This window comes from Phoca vitulina, unplaced genomic scaffold (assembly GCF_004348235.1).
Source record: "Phoca vitulina isolate PV1807 unplaced genomic scaffold, GSC_HSeal_1.0 scaffold21, whole genome shotgun sequence".
In the NCBI taxonomy this organism is placed as follows: Eukaryota; Metazoa; Chordata; class Mammalia; order Carnivora; family Phocidae; genus Phoca; species Phoca vitulina.
The window spans coordinates 7,618,474-7,642,997 of NW_022589724.1; the positions used below are offsets into that span (position 1 = coordinate 7,618,474).

The window sequence follows — 24,524 nt, forward strand, 5'->3', positions numbered from 1 at the left end:
AAAAAAAAAAAAAAAAGATTCTAAAATTCCACCTGGAATTTATTATTTTTGTATGGTGTGAACATGGGGTCAATTTTCCTTTTTTTTCTTTGTCTATATGGATATCCAGTTCATGCACCATCATTTATTGAAAAGTGCCACTTTGTCATAAATTGGACATATATGCATTAAAATGTTCAGGACTCTGTTGCATTGTTTTCTTTGTCTATCCTTATGCTATATTGCATGTATACTATATATTGATTATGTTAACTATGGTAGCTGGATAAATCTTCATATCCAGTAGAATAAATCCTCCCACTTTGATCTTTTCCTTCTTCAAAGTTTTCTTGTCTATCCTTGGCCCCCTTTGCTTCTATATCAATTTTGGAATTGTCAACTTCCACAAAAATAACTTGCTTGAGGTCTTTTGAGATTTTTTAAATTGGGATTTAAAAAACAATTGTTGTTATTTTTTCATTTTACTTTCACTTCTTTTTTTTTTATTTTAGAGAGAGAGAGAATCTTAAGCAGGCTCCACCCCCAGCTCCGAGCCTGATGTGGGGCTTGATGCCCCGGGGCTCAGTCTCACAACCCTGAGATCACAACCTGAACAGAAACTAAGAGTTGGTTGCTCAACCAGTTGAGCCACCCAGGTGCCCCTTTCACTTATTCCTTCTTGAATGCTCTTCCTTTCTTCATGTGGATCTGAGTTCTGACCTATTTTCTTTCTTTCTCTCTAAAGAAGTTCTTTTAACATTTCTTGCAAGGCAAATCTACTGGTAACAGATTCCCTCAATGTTCGTTTATCTGAGAAATTATTTCTCTTTCACTTTTGAAGAATAATTTTGCAGGGTGCAGAAGTCCAGGTTGTTGGTTTTTTTCTCTCAGCATTTAAATATTTCATTCCATTCTTGCTTCCATACTTTATGAGAAATTGGATATAATTCTTATCTTTGTTCCTCTTACAAGTAAGGTGTTTTTCTCCCACTCTGGTTTCTTTCAGGATTCTTTGTCTTTGATTTTCTGTAATTTGAAAATGATATGCTTGCTTGTAGGTTGTTTTTTGGGGAGGGGGGGTGGTATTTATCTGGCTTGATGTTCTCTGACCTTCCTGGATCTCTGGTTTGTTGTCTAACATTGGTTTGGGGGTGAAATTCTCAGTCATCATCATTTCAGATTTTTCTTCTGTTTCTTTCCCTCTCTATTCTTCTGGTGTTTGTATACATGTATGTTATACTTTTTGTGGTATTCCCACAGTATTTGACTATTCTGTTCCTTTTTTCAGTCTTTATTCTCTTTGCTTTTTGGTTTCCAGGGATTTATTGATACGTCCTCTAGCTCAGAGATTCTTTCCTCAGTCATGCCCATTCTACTAAAAAAGCTCGTCAAAGGCATTCTTCATTTCTGTTAGTGTTTTTGATCCCTAGCATTTCTTCTGGTTCTCATTTATGATTTCCGTCTTCCTGCTTACACTGCTTGCCCCCATCTATTCTTGCATGCTGTCTGCTTTATCCGTTATAATAGCCCTTAGCATATTAATCACAGTTATTTTAAATTCTGGCCTAGAATTCCAACATCCCTGCCATGTTTGGTTCTGATGCTTGCTCTGTCTCTTCAAATTGTGTTTTGACTTTTGTCTAATTTTTTCTTGATAGTGAGACATGATGTATCAGGAGGAAGAAACTACTGGAAATAGGTCTTTAGTAATACGATGGTGAGCTGTGGGGAGACGGGAGGCATTTTATAGCCTTGTGATTAGGTCTCCGTCTTTCACTGAGCCTCTGCCTCTGGACTGTGAGCATCACAAGTGTTTCAGGTTGTTTTGTTTTGTTTTGTTTTCCTGCCCCTTTAAATGAGACAGAATGGCTGGCATGGGCTGATGTTAGGTATTTCCCTTCTTCAGATCAGTTAGGCTCTGATAATATCCCAGCAGTTCAGGCTCTGGTTAACTAGATACTCCTTAGGGCAGGCCTTGTTAAGAACAGAGTTCTCTGACTTATTTCAAAATGGTTCTTTTCCCCTGCTGGAAGCTCAAGGAGATTTTTCTCCTATATTTACTGTGGGAATCTAGTTGAGCTTCTGCAGGTAAGTCTCACAATATTGTTGGGGCCCACTTATGATTGGGTCCCCCTGAAGTTTTTAACTCTCAGAGTTGTCCACACTGAGCCTTCAGCAATTCATCAAGTACGGTTTAGGTTTTCCTACCTAGCACTGATTTTTTGGCAGTTTCTACTGGTGAGTCTCTGCTCTGGTAAACTGTGACTCCCTCTATTTGCCTGTTTATTTCTGCGATCTTGGGGGCAGTGGTTTATTCTTTGTCTTCTCCTTTCTTATGGATCCAAGAAGCGTTAATTTTTGTTCAGCTTTTCCTTGTTAGGACAGAATGGTGACTTCCAAGCTCCTTACATGTGGAACTAGAAATTGGAACTCTCTCATTTTTTTACTGTGTAAAATAAGTGAAACATAATATTTACCATTTTAACCCTTTTTAATTATACAGTTCAGTGGTATTAAATCGATCTAAAATGTTGTGCAACTGTCACAACCATTCATATCCATAACTTTTAATCTTATATAACCAAAACTCTGTATCCATTAAGCAATAACTCCCTATTTCCCCCTTCCCCAGCCTCTGGCAACCACCAGTCTACTTTATGTCTCTATGGTTTTGACTACTCTACCTTATATAGGTGGAATCATACAGTATGTATCTTTTTGTGACTGGTTTATTTTACTTAGCATAATGTCCTCCAGATTCATCCATGTTGAAGCATATTTTAACATTTCTGTCCTTTTAAAGGCTGAATAATATTCCATTGGGTGCATATACCACATTGTGTTTATCCATTCATCTCTCAGTGGACACTTTGGTTTCTTTCACATTTTCACTATTGTAAATAATGCTACTATGAACATGGGTGTATAGATATCTCTTTGAGACCCTGCTCTTAATTCTTTTAGGTATATACCCAGAAATGAAATTGCTGGATCATATGGTAGTTCTATTTTTAGTTTTATGAGGATCTGCCATACTGTTTTCCACAGCAGCTGTACCATTTTATATTCCTGATAGTGGTGCATAAGGGTTCCAGTTTTTCCACATCCTCTCCAACACCTACTATTTTCTGTTTTTAATTTTTTTTTTTTTATAACCAGTGTGAGGTGATATCTCATTGTACTTTTGATTTGCATTTCCCAAATGACTAGTGATGTTGAGAATCTTTTCATGAGCTTATTGACCATTTGAAAACCTCCTTTGGAGAAATACCTATTCAAGTCCTTTGTCCATTGAATTTTTTTTCTTCATTGAGTTTTAGGAATTCTCTCCATATTCTGGATGTTAATCCTTTATTTGGTATATGACCTGCAAATATTTTATCCCATTCTGTTGCTATTGTCTTTTGATGCACACAGTTTTTAAATAATCACAAAGCCCAATTTGTTTCTTTTTTCTTTTGTTACCTTTGCCTTTGGTATCATATCTAAGAAATCATTGCCAAATCCAGTGTCATGAAGTTTTTGCCCTCTGTTTTCTTCTAAGAATGTTACAGTTTTAGGTGTTATATTTAGGTCTTTGATCTATTTTGAGTATACAGTATTAGGAAAGGGTACAGCTTTTTTCTTTTGCATGTGGCCATTTAGGTTGAAAAGATTGTCCTTTCCCCATTTAATGGTCTTAGCACCCTTGCCAAAAATATATGTGAAGTTTTATTTTGGGGCTCTCTCTTCTATCCAATTGATCTGTATGTTTGTCTTCATGCCAGTACCATAGTTTTTTTGGGGGGGCTAGGTGAAGATTTTTTAAAAAATATTTACAGTATGGTGCCTGGGTGGTGCAGTTGCTTAGGCATCTGAGTCTTGGTTTCGGCTCAGGTCGTGATCTCAGGGCTGTGTGATTGAGCCCCGCGTTGGGCTCTGTGCTCAACACAGAGTCTGCTTAAAACTTTCTCTGCTCCTCCCTCCTGTGCTATCTCTCTCTCCCGGTCTCTCTTTCTTTCTCAAATAAATAAATCTTTAAAAAAATATACTTAGAGGTATTTATTATTTTATTTATTTATTTAGTTTTTTTCCCTAAGTTTTTATTTAAATTCAAGTTAGTTAACATATAGTGTAGTATTGGTTCCAGGAGTAGAGTTTAGTGATTCATCATTTACATATAATACCCAGTGCTCATCACAACAAGTACCCCCCTTAATACCCATCATCCATTTAGTCCATGTCCCACCCACCCCCCTCCCGCAACCCTTACATTGTTCTCTGTAGTTAATAGTCTCTTCTGATTTACCTCTCTCTCTGTTTTTATCTTATTTTATTTTTCCTTCCCTTCCCCTATGTTCATCTGTTTTGTTTCTTAAATTCCACATATGAGTGAAATCATATGGTAGTTATCTTTCTTTGACTGACTTATTTCACTTAGCATAATACACTCTAGTTCCATCCACGTCATTGCAAACGGCAGGATTTCATTCTTTTTGATGGCTGAGTAATACTCCATTGTGTGTGTGTATGTATGTATATATATATATAATACATACATACATACATACTACCTCTTCTTTATCCATTTATCTGTCGATGGACGCTTATGGGCTCTTTCCATAGTTTGGCTATTGTTGATAATGCTGTTATAAACATCAGGGTGCATTTGAATCTTTATTTTTGTATCCTTTGGGTAAATACCTAGTAGTGCCATTGCTGGGTTGTAGGGTAGTTCTATTTTTAACTTGAGGAAACTCCATACTGTTACACAGAGTGGCTGCACCAGTTTGCATTCCCACCAAGAGTGCATGAAATTTCCCCTTTTCCCGCATCCTCGCCAACATCTGTGGTTTCCTGTGTTGTTAATTTTAGCCATTCTGACAGGTGTGAAGTGGTATCTCATCGTGGTTTTGATTTGTATTGTCCTGATGATGAGTGATATTGAGCATCTTTTCATGTGTCTGTTAGCCATCTGGATGTCTTCTTTGGAAAAGTGTCTATTCATGTCTTCTGCCCATTTCTTAACTGGATTTGTTTTTTGGGTGTTGAGTTTGATAAGTTCTTTATAGATTTTGGATACTAACCCTTTATCAGATATTTGCAAATATCTTCTTCCATTCCATAGGCTGTCTTATAGTTCTGTTGATTGTTTCTTTTGCTGTGCAGAAGCTTTTTATCTTGACGAAGTTCCAGTAGTTCATTTTTGCTTTTTTTTCCCTTGCCTCCAGAGATGTGTCTAGTAAGAAGTTGCTCTGGCCGATGTCAAAGAGGTTACTGCCTGTGTTCTCCTCTAGGATTTTGATGGCTTTCTGTCTTACATTTAGGTCTTGCTTCCATTTTGAATTTATTTTTGTGTATGGTGTAAGAAAGTGGTCCAGTTTCATTCTTCTGCATGTCGCTGTCCAGTTCTCCCAAAACCATTTATTGAAGAGACTGTCTCTTTTCCATTGGATATTCTTTTTAGCTTTGTTGAAGATTAGTTGACCATATAGTTGTGGGTCCATTTCGGGGTTCTCTGTTCTGTTCCATTGATCTGTGTGTCCATTTTTGTGCTAGTACATACTGTCTTGATGATTACAGTAATTGATGATTGTAATATAGCTTGAGTCTGGAATTGTGATGCCTTCCACTTTGCTTTTGTTTTTTGACATTACTTAGGCTATTTAGGGTCTTTTCTGGTTCCGTTCAAATTTTAGAATTGTTTGTTCTAGCTTTGTGAAAAACGCTGGTGGTATTTTGATAGAGATTGCTTTGAATGTGTAGAATGCTTTGGGTTGTACAGACATTTTAACAATATTCTTCCAATCCATTTGGAAGCTTTTCTATTTCTTTGTGTCTTCAATTTCTTTTATAAGTGATCAATAGTTTCCAGAGTACAGATCTTTTACCTCTTTGGTTAGGTTTATTCCTAGGTATCTTATGGTTTTTGGTGCAATTGTAAATGGGATTGATTCCTTGATTTCTTTTTCTGCTGCTTCATTATTGGTGTGTAGAAATGCAACTGGTTTCTGTATGTTGATTTTATATCCTGTGACTGCTGAATTCATGTATTAGTTCTAGCAATTTTTTGGTGGAGTCTTTCAGGTTTTCTACGTACAGTATCATGTCATCTGCGAAGAGTGAGAGTTTGACTTCTTCCTTGCTGATTTGGATGCCTTTTATTTCTTTTTGTTGTCTGATTGCTGAGGCTAGGACTTCCAGGGCTATGTTGAACAATAGTGGTGAGAGTGGACATCCCTGTTCCTGACCTTAAGGGAAAAGCTCTCAGTTTTTCTCCATTGAGGATGATATTAGCTGTGGGGTTTTCGTGTATGGCCTTTATGATATAAAGGTATGTTCCTTCTATCCCTACTTTGTTGAGGGTTTTCATCAAGAAGGGATGCTGTATTTTGTGAAATGCTTTTTCTGAATCTACTGAGAGGATCATATGGTTCTTTTATTTTAAAGATTTTATTTTTATTTGAGAGAGAGAGCGAGTGAACACAAGCAGGAGGGGTAGAGGGAGAGGGAGAAGCAGACTCCTCACTGAGCAGGGAGCGTGACACGAGGCTCAATCGCGGGACCCCAAGATCATGACCTGAGCTGAAGGCAGACGCCTAACTGACTGTGCCACCCAGGCACCCTGAGGATGATATGGTTCTTATCCTTTCTTTTATTAATGAATACCACTCTATTTTAATTATTGTAACTTCGTAGGAAGTTTTGAAGTTACAAAGTGTGTGTCCCAGGTTTGTTCTTTTTCAAGATTCTTTTAGCTGTTTGGGGTTGCTTGAGCTTCCATATAAACTTTAGGATGGGTTTTCCTGCAAAAAAGCCATTGGGATTTTGATAGGGATTGCACTGAGTCTTTAGATCATTTTAGGTAGTGTTGCCATCTTAATTAACGATAGTAAGACTTCCAATCCGTGAACATGAGATATGTTTCCATTTATTTATGTCTTCTTTCACTTCTTTCAGCAATATATTGTAGTTTTTATTGTGAAGTCTTTCAACTTCATGGTTAGTTCCTAAGTATTTTACTCTTTTTCATGCTATTGTAAATGGAATTGTTTTCATAATTTCCTTTTCAGATTGTTCATTGTTAATGTATAGAAATGCTATTTGATTTTTGTGTGTTTACTTTGTATTCTGCTACTTAGATGAATTCATTTATTATTTTTAATGTTTTTTTGTGTGCAATATTTAAGGTTTTCTACATTTAAGATCACCTGAGAACAGAGATAATTTTACTTCATTCTTTCCAATTTGAATGCCTTTTCTTTTTCTTGCCTAATTGGTTTTGCTAGGGCTTCCAGTACTATGTTGAATAGAAGTGGGCATCTTTGTCTTGTTCCTGATCTTTGAGGAAAAGCTTTTAGTCTTTCATCATGGAGCATGATCTCTGTGGGTTTTATATATGGCTTTTATTTTGTTGAGGTAGTTTCCTTCTAATCCTAGTTTATTGAATATTTTTGTCATGAAAAGGTGTTAGGGGCGCCTAGGTGGCTCAGTCGGTTAAGCATCCAACTCTTGATTTCAGTTCAGGTCATGATCTCAGGGTCCTGGGATGGAGCCCTGAGTTGGCTCTGTGCTCAGCACAGAGTCTGCCTGTCCCTCTCCTAACCCCCACTGTCCTTCTCTCTCTCCCTCTGCTCCCTTCTTGCTCACACATGCATGCGTGCTCTAATTAAATAACATCTTAAAAAAAAAATGTGTTGAATTTAGTCAAGTGCTTTTTCTGTGTCTATTGAGATGATTATGTGTTTTTTTTCCCCTTCCTTCTGTTAATGTGGTGTATTAAATTGATCAATTTTCATATGTTGGGCCATCCTTGCATTCTGAGAATAAATCTCAGTTGGTAATGCTGTATAATCATTTTAATATGCTGTTGAATTTGGTTTGGGAGTGTTTTGTTAAGGATTTTTGCATCAAAGTTCCTAAGGGATATTGGTCTGTAGTTGGTGCCCCCCCGCCCCCATAGTGTTGTGGTCTAGCTTTGGTATTAGGGTAATCCAGGCCTCGTAGAATGAGTTAGGAATTGTTCCCCCACTCTGTAGTTTTTTTGAAAAGTGTGAGAAGGATTTGTAAGGATAAGTATGTAGTCAAAATCAGAGTACTCTAATACTATAATACTGTGGTATGTTAATCATGTTAGTATAGATGTTAAAGAACAATAGTATTAAAAATAACTAGTTAGAATAATTTGTTTTGAATACACAATATAAAAAGAGGTAAATTGTGACATTGATAACATAAAAGGTGAGGAGTAAAAGGGTAGCGTTTTTGTACGTAATTGAACGTAAGTTTTTTTTTTTTTTTTTTTTAAAGATTTTATTTATTTATTTGAGAGAGAGAGAATGAGAGAGAGCACATGAGAGGGGGGAGGGTCAGAGGGAGAAGCAGACTCCCCGCCGAGCAGGGAGCCTGATGCGGGACTCGATCCAGGGACTCCAGGATCATGACCTGAGCCGAAGGCAGTCGCTTAACCGACTAAGCCACCCAGGCGCCCTGAACGTAAGTTATTATCAACATAAAATAGGCTGTTATATCTATAAAATGTTTTATGTAAACCTCATGGTAACCACAAAGCAAAAACCTACAGTAGATACACAAAAGATAAAGAGAAGAGAATCAAAGCATGCCAATAAGAAAAATCATTAGTTCACAAAAGAAGGCAGAAGGAGAAGAATAAGGGAACTACAAAACAGCCAGAAAATAATAAGATGTCATTAATAAGTCCTTACCTATCAACAATTATTCTAAGTATAAATGGATTAAATTCTCCAGTGTAAAGTCATGGAGTGGCTGGATGGATTAAAAAACAAGACCCAACTATATCCTTTCTACAGGAGACTCACTTAAGTTTTAAGGATACACATAGGCTAAAAGAGATAAAGATATTCCATGTAAGTGGAAACCAAGAGAGAGCAAGGCTAGCTATATATCAGACAAAACAGACTTTAAGCCAAAAACAGTAACAAGAGACAAGATCATCATATAATGATAAAGAGGTCAATATATCGAGAAGATACAACAATTGTAAATATATATGAACTCAACATTGGAGCACCTAAATATATTAAGCAAATGCTAATAGATCTGAAGGGAGAAATGGACAATACAATAATAGTAGGGAACTTCAGTCTTCCACTTTCAACAATGCATAGATCATCCAGACAGAAAATCAGTAAGAAAACAGTGGATCTGAAGAACACCATAGACCAAATGGACCTAACAGACGTATACAGAATATTCCATCTGACAGCAACAGAATACACATTCCTCTCAAGTGTACATGTAATATTCTCCAGGATAGATCATATGTTAGGCCACAAAACAAATTTCAGCAAATTTAAGAAAGTACAAAACATTGCTGAAAGAAATGAAAGGAGAACCAAATAAATGGAAAGATATCCCATGTTCATGCATTAGAAGACAATATTGTTAAGATGGCAGTATGTCCCAAAGCAATCTATAGATTCAGATTTCAATAATTTCTTTTTGCAAAAATGGAAAGACTGATCTTAACTTATATGGAGGTTATGAATCTACTGTCAACAAATGGACATCTACTCACCAAGGCCAACCTGGCTACAGCTGCTGCTGATGCCTAGTCTACCAGCAATAGAGACCAACACTGAGCCCTCAATATGGTACCAGTATGATTACATTGGACTGCTTCTAACATGGAAGGGGAATTGCTTTGTTCTTACTGGAATTGACACTTTGGACACAGATTTGACTTCCCTATACACAATGCCTCTGCCAAAGCTATCATTCTTGGGCTTACAGAACCTACCTATCTATCTGTCTGTCTGTCTATCTATCTATCTATCTATCTATCTATCTATCTATCTGCCTACCTACTTACCTACCTACCTACCATTATAATATCCCAAAAAGCATTGCTTCTAATCAAAGAATTCCCCCTCACAGCAAATGAAGTGCAGGCATGGGCCCATGCTCATGCTAATTCACTGGTTTTACCATGTTCCCTATGTTTCTTGTGTCTCATCTCTTCCCTGTGCTGTTTCAGGGGCTCAAGTTCTAAGTCTCATAAGCATTGGCACGCTAACAATGTTTTTAAACTGGATTAATTGAAGTTTTATCTGGTTTCAGGATTTCCCAATTACCCTAAGGAAAGCACTTTTCACATCTACTATCACAAGAACCAATTAAAAGAATCTATTCCAGGAAAGTAAGGGAAGTCAGTGATATATATTGGCGTTCTTTTGGATCCTCTCATCTTTCATAGAGGGACACTGAAGTTAAAGACTTAGATTCTTCCTTGCTGAGGGATGCCAGTCAAGCCATCTCTGGATGAGTAGACTGGGAGAAATAGGTTCAGGGCTGTGCATGTATGTGTATAATCCCCTATTTCCTTGCCATAAATCTAGGCTTTTTTCCATCCTTGAACCATAAGGTACCGCATGTGCTTCCTTGATGGGATTGGCAGATAAGATGCTGGGATCTCAGCCATACATGGTAGGAAAAACCTGCAAATTGGGACTGAGCACGTGGCCAGAGAGGTTAACTCATCAGTGAGAAAGGTCCTTGTGGAAGATTCTCTAAAGGGTATTAGTGGATTGGTACTTGATCCACTTGTATTAGTTGGATAGGCAACTGCAGTAACCAAAGTTCCCAGAATATATAATGGCTCAAATACAGTCAAGTTTATTTTCACTCACATGAGCCGTCTAATACCTTCAGGTGGTGGAACTATGTTCTGCACAGACATTCAGTGATCCAGGTTGATAAACTCTGCCATCTTTAATACATGGCTTCCAACTTTGCCCTGGAAATTAATACCCAGCCACTGGAAGAGGAAAGAGGCACATCCAAGGTTTTTATGGGCCAGACCTGGAATACCATTTCTTACTTTCCTTTGGTAGAACTGAATCATATGGCCACATCTCACTGCAAGAGAAACTGGGCTATGAGCCCAGGAAGAAGAGGAAATCAATTTGTGAGGACTAGCAATGTCGGATATATAGCCTCTATTTCCAAGGGATAGGGATGTGTGTCTGGAACAGGGTAGCAGGAGCTAAAGCCAAGAGTTTGCTAGAATTCAGGCAGAAGGCAGCATTCTCTCTGAACTCTTCTGGCTAATTTGAAGTAAGGCGTTATCCAGCTGCAGGTGTGGAGATGGTTTTGGTGGTGGAAGTGTTAATTGATGGTAGACTCTGGGAAAAGGGCCTCCAAGAGGGTGGCATTTTAGGACCCGAGCCAAGAAATAAGATTTTAAGTCCAAGCTCTAGTGGTGATATTAAAGACCAGTAGTATGGACAGGGATTTGGGAGAAGGCTTACATGTGAGGGTCTGCCTTGAAGATTCTTTGCCCTTGACTGCAAGACTTAATCCCAGGTCACCCCTGCTGGTGGGTCTGGGAGTGTTTGAGTCAGGCATGGCTCTGGGATAGTTTGAGGATGGTCCTCCTGAAATTTTCTTTTAACATTGTCTTTTCCAGACGGGCACTCATCTGTGCTCTTCAAAGAGCTTACTCTCCTTAAAAGAGAGTTGTCCTGCTACCTTTGGCTTCTTTAATCAGCCATAATATTCATACTCCCTAGCTTTTAGGAATTTACCTTAGAATAATGCTGGGACACCGGTCAGAATTTCTGATGTCCTGTGGTTTCATAGGACACATTCTGTCTCACAGTTTAGGCATGTAACCTAGAGGCTAAATAACTACTAGATTTTAAATAACCAATAGATTCTTTATGGAAAACTTGCATGAATTACTTGCTCTGTTTGCTTTATTTGGAGGTAGCCAAAAAAATCTTAATTGTTTAGGGCTTTCTGAAAATTGTCTTTTAAGGATGATACTGCATGTACTGTCTAGAGATGTTGTTGGAACAGATGTTGTGAGGCTCTTACACTGTAATATGCTAAGAATGCCTGTGTATCCCCCAGGCGTTTTCACAGAAAGTCCTCAAACACATTCATAGCACTACAGGGCATTGCCTTCCACTTGACCCTTCCATTCTCTTGATTGTTCAATGCACAAGGGTTATTAAGAAGCTGAAACATGATTATTATACTACATCTATGCTGGCAGATTTTTGAAAACAGATTCAGGAAACCACTGTAGGTTAATGACAGGATATGGAAGATTCTGGTCTTGGAGTAAGCTAGCCTATTTCATGGAACAAAATACAGGATAGTAAAGGAGACAATATATATGCTAGTATTTGAGCACAGATTGAAGTAAATCTGCCATTTAATGGCAACTTGATCTTGGGCTGATTTTAACCACTCAGTGCCTCAGTTTCCTCAATTGAGAAATGGGGATTATAATAGTACTCACCTCCACAGAGTTATTGATAGAGCTAAATGAGACAATGCATAGAAGATGCATATCATGAAGGCTGGCATATAGTAGGCCCTCGAAAAATAGGCTACCTATTATTATAAGCTAAGTTTTTTTAAAACCTATCATTTGAGTAAGAAAAAATGAGATACTAAGCAGCCACCAAATTCAAACACTTGTTCTTAATGGTTAGAACTGAACCCTTGAAATTCTGCTGGTAATAGGGAACATCTTTGATCATTTCCACCTGCATCAGCCCTTTTAGTTACCCTCTCAGAGAAAGTATCAGACCAAATAGGAGAATAGCCCCCAAAAAAGTCTAGAGCAGAGATTCTTATATTGTGGACCCCAGGTCAGTCATGTCAGCATCACAGGGAACTTGCTAGAAATACAAATTCTTGGGTTAGGTAAACTAGACCTACTAAATCTGAAAACCAGGAATCTGTTTTAACAAGCACTCTAGGTGATTCTTAAGCTCAGATTTGGGGACCACTGGCATAAGCTACCAGAGGTAAATCTGTTGACAAAACTCATCCTGCAGTCATTGCAGAGAACTTGTGGAAGTTAATGAGCCTGGGCCTTCACTTCCAGTACCTTCTGTAATCTCTACCTGAGCCCTTCCTGCCCCTACTCTGCCTCCCGTGACATCTTGCTTAATAGTCCATCTATGCGCCCACTCTTCTGGATCCTTCTGTTCTCTCACGTGTCATCCAGACCGGCTCTAAGAACCTGTTGATTTCCTTTCCCGAGAGTGTGTATCTGTCTGCTCGTCTCTCCCACCGCCTCTGCCTTCATTCAACTCCCACTACTTCTCATTGCTTTAGAATGACAGAGCCACATTTTTGTTCTCGCCTCTTTTTCTTTAGTTTCCCAGTTCTTCTCTCCACACTGCCATAGAGGGACTGTAGTAAAGTATGATCTTATTCCACATCTTGAAAATCTTCAGATGCTATAGATTAAGTTCCTTACCATGCTATTCCAGGCTCTTCACAGCTTAACCAGAGATTACATTTCCAGCCTGTCCTTCCTGCCCATTTCTCTCATACCGTATACTCCAGCCACCTTACCTTCTATTCTGTCAACTCCAAGCTCTTTGCTCTGCATATGTATTTGTCCCCTGCCTTGCATGTTCTTCTTCATTATCTGCTCATTGAGGTTCTATTTAAAAGTTCAGCTTTAACCTCACTGGTCCTGGAACCTTCTTTGACTCTTCTAAGGAGATTTAGAATCTCTCTTTTTCATTTCACCAGTCATTCTCCATTTTCAAAAGCATTTACTACTCCTATTGATGGTTTTCCTACTAGACTGTGAACTTCTTAAGGGCCCCAAAATATATCCTCTTATTCCTCTTTGCACACCCAGCACTCAGCACAGTGCTTAGGACTCATTAAGTAGATGCTTAATAAATGTTTGCTGATGGAATGAAGGAATGAAAGTAAGTGCATTGTTACAGAGAATTTTCCTTTGAAGGAACAAAACCTCAGCTTCCCAGGCACAGAATACTGCCTTTGAGAGAGTATTTATGTTCTGGATCACGGCAGCCGTGGAAGAGGAATACATCTCTCGGGGGAAACCATGGAAGGGTTTGGGCAGGTGAAATGTAATTATCCAAGCTGGCCCTGGGCCAAGGATTCTCAGAGCCACCGAGAGGCCAGGGCTAAACACGAATGGGTACGACCTTCGTCTCTCATCCCTTCTGAAGAGCTGCTCCTCCGGCAGCGCGGAGCCCCCTAACAGCTTGCCGGGGCCTGGGGTCAGTCTCACTCACAGGGAAGGGGCAGCAGGGCCCCGTGACCCAGCTGAGCTGGCTGCTTGGCGCTCGGCTGCCTTTGGTCTAAACCCAGCCCGGTGTGGAAAACAGAAGCTGGCCTGTGATCTTTCATTCTTTGGGGCTGCACTGCTGCATTCCTCCCAGCTGAAGTTAGCAACATGCACTTGCCTTTGAGGACACAAGACCCCAGCATGCAACAATAGCTTGACCTCAAGTTACTGGCAGCCAATTCCCTCACCTTGTGTGTGTGTTTGTGCGTTTATGTTTATTTCTAGAAACAATAAATCCCCCTATTCAAATTACTAGGCAACACGTGCACAAGTACACACAATTGAAAAGCCTTTTTGCAGCGGATGACTTTAAGTCCTTCCTGGAAGGGGGTGCAGGTTACACAAAAAGTGGCTGAGCTGGTATTTAAGCACAAACTCCGACACTGGCGTCTGCGGCGTCCGAGCTGTGAGGCCACCTGACTTTGTGGCAGGTTGGATTCTCAGAGGATCCACCTGGGAGGGGCGGCAGGTAGCAGAGGCCAAAAAACATAGCCAGGACTCCTGGGCTCTTGGTTTTAATATAACTAAAATCATAGAGCCTTGGAGTTTCCACAAGGAAATGACCTTGGAGGTGGCCACAGGAGACAGGCAGAAGAATGCAGAGTAAAGAACAAAGCACGTCTTTATACAAAGCAATCTCACGTTTAGTCAGTATTGTGCCGCTCAACCATTCTCCAGACAAGATTTTATGCCCAGAGCAGGGACTTTCCCCTAAACAGTAATATTCCTGTACGTTCTACTTTTCATTTCCTTGATTCTCCCTCCAAAGGTCTCCAAGCAATTTACAAACTGTAGGTTGTGTTTGCAGTTCGGACCCTTGAAGTTTATCTATCTTTCTCTCCCCTCTCACTTTCCCTTTGTCTTTTATGATTGTGATTGAAAAAGAGGCAGAGTTGGGAGACCAAAGCTCATGAATGTATATGAAGCCATTACATCTGCTGGGTGAGATGCATGCCCAGGCACTCTCGTTTAAATGGTTGTCTCTGCATCACCAGAACTGCTTTGGAGCTTTTCCCTCCAATCGCACAAATTCATTTATTTACTCTTTTACTGCATCTATTTACAAGTCCACTTGGCCCTCTGGGAGCCCATTTCAGGCCTCAGAGCTCCAATAATGAAGCCTGGCTCACTCTACTTTGATATATCTCACCATTACTGCTGTTTGGGGGATAGAGAGTGTGCCCACCTCTTTTTTTGGAAGGTCAGCCTGACTGAGGACAAAGACTTTAACTTGTGCTCTGTGGAATCCTGGAATCCTGAGTAGGCTGCTAAGAGTTCTAGGAAATACCAGTAATAAAATCAGCATGGGCATATTTTTTTAAAAATTATTTTTCAAGGCACTATGATTTTGGTGTGGTTGTTAAACTTTTTCTGGGGTTAAAATGTGTATCTCGTGCAAACAGACTGTACTCCCTGAAGTTTGTAAGAGTGAACCACAGGTGTGGATCAAGGGTGTTTGGAGGAGCCAGGCAAGAATGGCTGCTGGGGGCCTTCCATGGTTGTGATTCCTCCCAGATAGAAGGGTGTCAGCTCCAAGAGGAAGACTACCTGGCAGTAGTGGACACTCAGTAAACATTTGTCGAGTGAATGAATTTTCTGGTTGCTCCATGTCCTCTGATAGCCCTTATTGCAGGCTTCCTCCTGCTCCTAGATCTTGTGTCCATTCTGACCAAGGGAGGAATTTTACCAGCAGCTTTGCTCTATGTGCATCACATGCTTAGAGTCAGGATCCTCAGGCCCGACTGGGACTGGGGGACCCCACTGTGACCTACTGGCTGATCCCATCATTGCTCCCCATGTCTCCTTCGCTGCACAACACTTGCCGCTAGGGGAGATCCTGGTGGCGTGGCTCACCTCCAGTCCCAGCTCTTCTCTCTCCCCTCCAGCGATGGCTCGGGGGTAATTCTGGTCTTTGCTCTCTAGTCCCCTTGATTCAAGGGCAAGAGCTCCAGGCTCCTGTCCCCTTTGAGTTTTTCTCCAGGTAAATGCCTATTCTAACTCCAGAGTCTTGGCCACCAGCTGAGATGATCAGGTTCCTGGAACCAACAGCTCTGTAGCCTGACTGCTCCCTGGAATATGCTTCTCTAGCTGGTAAGACCTCCCTCTCGGAGCTGAGCTGAGCACATGAGTATGGGGGCGAGGCTGTCAGGGTGGGACTCAGTTTCTCTTCTAGAGTCACCCATATGCTCCAATCCTCTAGCCTCTCTTCTGCACAAAGGCCAAGGTTCTCAAACTAGAGGGAAGGGACATCTTTAACCTCTCCCCAAGTGGTCATAGGTAAGTTAACAATATCACGTGCCTCAGCTAACAAACACATATAGTGACTCTTTGGGAAAATACTGGGGCCCTTGACCTCTTTGCTCTCTGAGGTTGCATTTGTAACAAATGGACAAAATTACTACCCAAAAACTCCTTTCTTATAATTACCTTAGGAAAAGCACTCAGAGTGAGAGAACCTTGCTTCTTGGGGGATTTGGCCCATTTCCCTCCATAGTGAGTGAGGGAGAGTCTCATCCTACTGTGGCTCCGTGATGGTAGAAGCAGAAGTAGTGGCAGTGAATTTTGGTGAGGCTGGGGGGTGGAGGGGGGGTGCTGGCCTATGAGGAAGGAAAAGTGGAGAACCCGCATGGACAAGGCACTTGGGGAAAGTTCACCAAGAGACATGGAAGTGAAGTTTTTAGAGGAAACAGCTGCTGGAATCTAAGAAATGCAAAAGGATGGAAAGACAATTTTGAGAAGGCTCACTTGGGTTATGATTATCACCTCCTTTAGCGGCTTTTAAGAACACAATAAAAGGTCTGAATTATTTTTGGCTATTGAATTAGTTTACTTGGGTGAGACACCATGCTGGAATCCAACGACTTGAGAACCAGGGATTTCATTCAACAAATAATTCACTGCCAACTACAAGGCATATAGCAGTGAATAAAACAGATCCAAGCCCTTTTACTCATGAAACTTACTGGAAGAGATAGAAAGTAAATAAAATAAGTAAATTATGTCATATATTGTAAAGTGGTAAATACTATGGAAAAAATAAAGAGGAGAGAGAGATAGGGAGTTTCAAGATTGGGGGTGGGGGACATGTTGAAAATTTTAAATATGGTTGTCTGGGAAAGCCTCCGAGAGAGTGACATGGGAGCAAAGCTTTGAGGTGTGCGAGGGTGTGAGCCAGGCCAGATATCCGAGGCTAAGTCTCAGAAGATTTGGTGCCAGGACATGTTTGTGGAACAGCAAGGAGGCCTTATGGCCATAGTGTAGAGAGTGAGGCGGGTGGATGAGCGCAGAGGCCTGTTCGCTAGAAGTCTGTGGATTTGTTAGCATTATGCATCCATTCATTCACTAATTAATTTAATAAATCATTTAATAAACGATTTAATGAATATTTACTGAGCCCTCACAGAGATGACAATCTGAAATGGAAGACAAATAGTTAATTATCAGAAGCCCATCCAGCTCCAGAATTCTAGGAGAGTCTAAGGAACCAGAGAAGGAAGGAACTCGCACTTTTCCATCATAGAATCTACTGAGAAAGGGAACTTTCCATCATAGAATCTTTTGACAAACATAAACAAGAAGTGTTTGGCAGATGCCATGCACATTCCATATGGACGGTGGACGGGGCAGGGGGAGAGGCCCAGAGCCAAGCAAGGGGGAAGCCGAATGTGTTTGGTGCCAAATGTATGAAGGAGGGTGGCTGGAGGTTGTGCCCCAAGGGCAGGTGGGAAGCCACTGTGAAGGGCACGGTGGTGAGAAGGGGGTCGGGGGTCGGAAATCCCCTCGGCAACAGCCACAGCAGTACAAGAAGATCTGCTTCCCTCAGTCCCACCTGTTCTGTCTCTAGGGAGACAGGTAGGGTGTCTGCAACCAAATGGGATGCTGAGGCAGAGGCAGGCCAAGCCAGAAGAGCCCCCAGAGATTACCCACACCTAGAGGTCAACATCCACTCACTATCTAGAGGATGGTGTGGAAGCCCAGAGAGGGGAGGAATTTTCCAAAGTCACCAGTTAGAAAATGGCAGAGTGGGCTCTTGAGCCTGGGCAGAGTTCTCTCTTATTGCACCTGAGTATGCCAGAGGTGTTTTTCAGTCTTTTTTTTGTCTCCTTTATTCACTGGCATGTGGCCCTTTCTCTCTGGCATTTACTGGTCAGGACCCACGCATGCCGAGGTTCTGGTTTCTGTCTTGTAGGCCAGTCATGGGTGGTATAGATGTTGGCTTGGAATCACACTGGTCTTGGGCTTTTTCTCAGGAGTTTTGACCTGTGGCCCTTTCTTACCTCTTTCATCTGTTGGGACTTGTGACTTGCTCTATAATCTCTTTCTTCTATGACAGCTCATCTCTACCTGATGACCCATCTGAGGCTGTGCCCAGTTCTGTTCTCTCTATCTCTACTAATCTCTCATACAAGCCAACTACAACAAAGTCTCATTTCTCTCCCATCCCAAAGTCTAAAATATTCTCTTCTAAACCCAGCCTGTAAGGTCTCTTCATCTCTGTATTAATTCTTTTTCTCTTGTCCTTAGTTCTCTACCTTTCTGTTTTTTTTTTTTTTTTTTAAAGGTTTTATTTATTTATTTGACAGAGAGAGACACAGCAAGAGAGGGAAAACAAGCAGGGGGAGAGGGAGAAGCAGGCTTCCCACGGAGCAGGGAGCCCAATGGGGGGCTCGATCCCAGACCCTGGGATCATGACCTGAGCTGAAGGCAGACGCTTAACAACTGAGCTACCCAGGCACCCTCCCTTTCTGTTTTAAATCCTGATATCTTCTCCCTCTTCTTGTATTATTTTTCTTCTTGATTACCCCACTAGTCACAAAAACATCTAGGGACTGATTAGATAATTGGGCAAGAAAGAATCCTTTTGGGACTGAGTGGTAAGGAGGGAAAGAGGCTATGAATAGTCATACTTTATTATTTTTTGTGTCACATCTGTGTCTCGTAACAAGTTCGAATTTTAGGTTTGATCTGGACTGTGTAGAGTAGAACTATTATGTCTCCTCTCCTTCCTCATCCTCTTCCTGCTCATCCTTCAGATTGTGACTTTAGACTGCCAAGAGTGTGAGCTCCCTTATCTTCCTTTTACCTGCCATTACTAAGCCATACGATCTTAGTTTGTGTACTGGAATCCCTTTTTGTCATTTTCATGGCTCCAAGTCTATCAATCTATAACTTCAAATATCACCTCTATTCAGATGGCTATCAATTTTGTATTTCCAGCCCATATATCTCTCTAGATTTAGGACTCTTTAGATAATCACATCATTCTCTTATAACTGTTACAAGTTTGGGGGTGAGTCCCAATCTCATAATTTTTTGATTATCACCTAAGGTAAGTTCCTTAGCTTTTAGGCTGCTTTTTCCTCTGTGGAAAATGGAGAAAATATGAATATCCACTTGTCAAAGCTGGTGGGAGGATAAAATGAGATAATGGATGTAGAATTGTCTTGTAATTTATAATGGATGTTAAAAAAAAACCCTCTGCATAGATGGCCAACAGACACATGAAAAGATGTTCTCAGCATCACTAATCATAAGGGAAATGCAAATCAAAACCACAGTGAGATATCACCTGACACCTGTCAGAATGGCAAGATTGCATGAAAAAGACAAGAAATAACAAGTGTTGATAAGAATGTGGAGGAAAAGGAACCCTCATGCACTGTTGGTGGGAATGTAAATTGGTGCAGCCATGGTGGAAAATAGCATGGAGGTTCCCCCAAAAATTAAAAATAAGAATACTATATGATCCAATAATTCCACTATTGGGAATTTACCAAAAGAAAACAAAAACACTAATTTTAAAGATATATTCACCCCTGTGTTTACTGCAGCATTATTTACAATAGCCAAGATATAGAAGCAATCTAAGTGTTTATTGATAGACGAATAGATAAAAAAGATGTGACACACAGACACACACACACACACAGTGGAATATTACACAGTCATAAAAAGGTTGAGATCTTGCCATTTGCAAGGTGGATGGACCTAGAGGGCATTATGCTAAGTAAAATAAGTCAGATTGAAAAAGACAAATATTATGATTTTACTCACATGTGGAATCTGAAAAACAAAACAAATGAATACATAAAAAACAAAAAGCAGAATCAGACCTATAATACAGAGAACAAACTGATGGTTGCCAGAGGGAAGAAGGTGTTGGTTGGAGGATGAGCTAAGTGTGAAGGGGAGGGGGGAGATATAGGCTTCTAGTTATGGAATGAATAGGTCAGGGGAATAAGAGAAGTTGAATCACTATGTTGTACACCTGAAACTAATTAACATTGTGTTTCAACTATACTCAAAAAAAAAAGCCCTCTACAAATCATTGTTTAGTAAGTTGTATTTGCAACTTCAGCACATGCCAACTAAATTTAGAAATTGCCCCTGCAATAGACATATGTTGCCACCAGGTGGCAGGAGAAACCTGTGATGCAATCAAGGAAGGCGCTGTTCTAAGAGCTAAAATAAATTCTGATTGTTAAAGGCAGACAACTCTTCAATGATTGTTAAATAAAAAAGCTTATTTATAAATCACAGCAAACCTAAATAAACCAAAAATAAAGTCTGTAATATAATGTGTTTCATTTTTTAAGGCAATGGTGATCATTTTCCAGATGAAATCTTATACAAAATTCCAAATATATAAAATAGATAAAAATGGCAAGGACACTGGGAATCTGTTCCCTCAACCTCCTCTTTTATTCTTGAGCCAACTCTGCCAGACCTCAGATCTTAATGGGACATAGTTTTATTATTATATTTTTGAATTTATTTTATTGAGGTATAGTTGACATACAGCATTATATTAATTTCAGTGTACAACATAATGATTCAATATTTGTATATAATGCAAAATGACCACAATAAGTCTAGTGAACATCTGTCACCATACATAGTTACAGAATTTGGGGGATAGAGTTGTTTTGTTTGTTTTGTTTTTTAAAGAGAGAGAGCAACTGGGGTGGGGAGGAGGGAGAGGGGTAGAGGGAGAGGGAGAGAGAGAGAATCTTAAGCAGGCTCCATGCTGGGCATGGAGCCCGACGGGGGGTGGGGGGGTGGGGAGGGGCTCGATCTCACAAGCCTGAGATCATCACCTGAGCCGAAATCAAGAGTCAAGGGTCAGACGCTTAACCTACTGATCCACCCAAGTGCCCTAGGGACAGAGTTTTATTTATTTATTTATTTTTAAAGATTTTATTTATTCATTTTGACAGAGAGAGAGACAGGGGGAGAGGGAACACAAGCAGGGGGAGTGGGAGAGGGAGAATCAGGCCCCCCAGTGAACAGAGAGCCCGATGCAGGGCTTGATCCCAGGACCCCGGGATCATGACCTGAGCCGAAGGCAGATGCCTAATGACTGAGCCACCCAGGCACCCCTAGGGACAGAGTTTTAAACCACCGTTCTTATAAGTATATTTTCCCAACACCCTCTTAAAACATCCTTTTATCATTATGAAAAAATACATAGTAGTCTTTAAAAATAGAGTTTTAAAGTATATATAAAATATAAATCATGAAGAGATAAAATGTATATAAATATAAATTTATAGAATTTGGGGTGCCTGGCTGGCGCAGTCAGTGGAGTATACAATTCTTGGTCTCAGGGTTATAGGTTTGAACCCCATGTTGGATGTCAAAATTGCTTAAAAATAAAATGTTTAAAAATTTATAAAACTTACAGAATATATAAACATAGAATTCTTATAAACTCTACCCAGAATTAGAACATATAAATATAAATTTTTAAATTTTAGAATAAAAACATTTTAGGGCACTTCAGGAAAGTTTCTTAAAACAATATTCTTAATATTCCCAGCTGCTTTCAACCTTTATTTTAATTGTTGGAAAACTTCTATTTAGCTTTCAGTCCAAGAGCAGACTGAGCACAAACATTTCAACCCCTTTCACCCTTAAAAGTATCATGCTAAGTGAAATAAGTCAATCAGAGAAAGACAATTATCATATGATCTCACTGATATGAGGAATTTGAGAAACAAGGCAGAGGATCATAGGGGAAGGGAGGGAAAAATGAAACAAGATGAAACCAAAGAGGGAGACAAAATATAAGAGACTCTTAATCTCAGGAAACAAACTGAGGGTTGCTGGAGTGGGGGGTGGGAGGGATGCAGTGGCTGAGTGATGGACATTGGGGAGGGTATGTGCTATGGTGAGCGCTGTGAATTGTGTAAGACTGGTGAATCACAGACCTGTACCTCTGAAACAAATAATACATTATATGTTAATTAAAAAAAGGAAAAAAAAAGTATCAACATGATTTCACAGAACTAGAACAAATAATCCTAAAATTTGTATGGAACCACAAAGACCCCAAATAGCTAAAGCAATCTTGAGAAAGAAGAACAAAGCTGGAGGCATCACAATCCCAGATTTTAAGATATACTACAAAGCTATAATAATCAAAACAGTGTGGTACTGGCACAGAAATAGACACATAGCTCAATGGAACAGAATAGAGAGCCCAGAAACAAATCCTATACTTATATGGTCAATTAATCTATGACAAAGGAAGCAAGAATATACAATGGGGAAAAGACAGTCTCTTCAATAAATGCTGCTGGGAAAACTGGTCAGCCACATGCAGAAGAATGAAACTTGATTATACCATACAGAAAAATAAACTCAAATTGGATTAAAGACCTAAATGTGAGACCTGAAACCATAAAAATCCTAGAAAAAAACATAGGCAGTTGTTTCTTTGACATTGGCCATAGCAACATTTTTTTAGGTAGATCTCCTCAGGCAAAGGAAACAAGAACAAAAATAAACTATTGGGACTATACCAAAGTAAAAAGCTTTTGCACAGTGAAGGAAATCATCAACAAAACAAAAAGGCAGCCTACTGAATGGGAGAGGGTATTTGCAAATGACATATTGATGAGGGGTTGGATAACCAATGATCGCCAAACTCATGAAGAGAATAAGAAAGAGAAAATGAAAATGAACTAATGCAACTGACTTCAGAGCATATATAGATAATTCAGGGAAAAGAAGAAAACTTTAGAAGGATTATTGAAGACATGAATTAGTCAAGATGATATTTTCATAAAATGAAAAGAGTATATTATAATAAAGAGGCAATTGCCTTGGATTAGTGACCAAAGAAAATTCCAAGCATTTTAAAAAATGTAATTCTTAAATCAGGGCTGCCGCGGTGCATAGCTCCAGGGCTGTAGCTGTGTGAATGGAGTTCTCTGGATGGTGTCGTGTAGAGCCTGTGTGGCCACGTGCAATGGCTTGAGTTTGGAGGTCAGGCACCTCAATTTAAGTGCAGACTATCTCACAGCTGGGGAGAGAGCTTGACTTCCCTGGGCTTTAGGTTCCTTCTGGCCCCGAAAGATTGTGGGATTAGGAATATATTCAAGGAAGGAGGCCTCTTCCTGCCTTTGGTTCTGACAGATGTTAAGAGACTCCCCCAGGTGGTCCTGCCCCTCTCACGGTCATTTAATAATCTCTGCATTTATAACCTGTTGCAACTTTTCTCTCCTTTTTTCTTTTTTTTTTTTTTTTTACTTTTCTCTCCTTTCGATCTGCACCTGGGAATGTGAAGGAGTTGGGAGGACACCCTCTTCTACTACCCCTTCGCCCAAACTCTGATCAGTCCTGAAGCAATTCTTTCTTGGTAATGCCTCAGTCTTGGATGAGTGTATATCTCCTTCATAAAGATGAGTGTATATGTCCTTCATAATGGAACAAAATCAATATAAGGTTTATGGAAAAATTCTGTTGCACAAGAGAAGCATGGTAATGTACTGTGACTAAGCAAATTCACTTTCCTCTGAGATATATTTCTTATAAGAAACTGAAAACACATTTAAAAAAAATATCAATTCCTAAAAAGACATGCAAAGATACTTGCTTCTATTAAACTGACTGGGCTGTTCTTGGGAGGGAAGGGAGTAAGAAAACAAAAGGACGCACAGAAATGAGCAAATATAGTAGCTGAAATACAATCTACAGAGGAATCAAGAGAGGGGAGACTGGATACTATTAAAAAAAGTAATTAAGTGAGGTAGAAGACAAACTTTAGGTGTTCTCAGAATGCAGAGGAAAAGGGCAAAGATATTAAAGCAGTATCAAAGAAGATGGCAACTATCAGCAATAGAAAGCAGAAATTAGCTTCATGATTAATATGCATTCTAGAAAATGAATCCAGAATGAATGGAGTGGAGGCAATAAATGTGGGAAAAAATAAAAACAGGATTTCTGACTTTAAAATATCTTTTAAAAATTTTTAAAAATTGGATTTCAAAGAAAAGAAATAACCCTGCAAGCATCCTGAAAAGAAAGTAAAAAACCTGTTTCTGACAAGTGAGCAGAAAGCAGATTGATATTAGAATTCTTGGCAACACTGAATGCCAGGAAACAATGTAGCGATGTCTGTAGAACTTAGTGGAGAAGGCTATGGTTCCTATGTGAAGGAAATAGGAAG

The 24,524-nt window shown here is 39.8% G+C and overlaps 1 protein-coding gene across 1 annotated transcript in view; it reads left to right on the forward strand.

The window, feature by feature from the left end:
- The window catches only part of TMEM38B (transmembrane protein 38B), a 95,694-nt gene extending 71,972 nt beyond the window's left edge, over positions 1-23,722 (forward strand). The window contains exon 6 of the mRNA XM_032418518.1: positions 23,643-23,722. Within this exon, the coding sequence (XP_032274409.1) occupies positions 23,643-23,699 (57 nt within the window). The 3' untranslated portion in view covers positions 23,700-23,722. The remainder of the gene's footprint in view (positions 1-23,642) is intronic.
- The last annotated feature ends 802 nt before the right edge of the window (positions 23,723-24,524 follow it).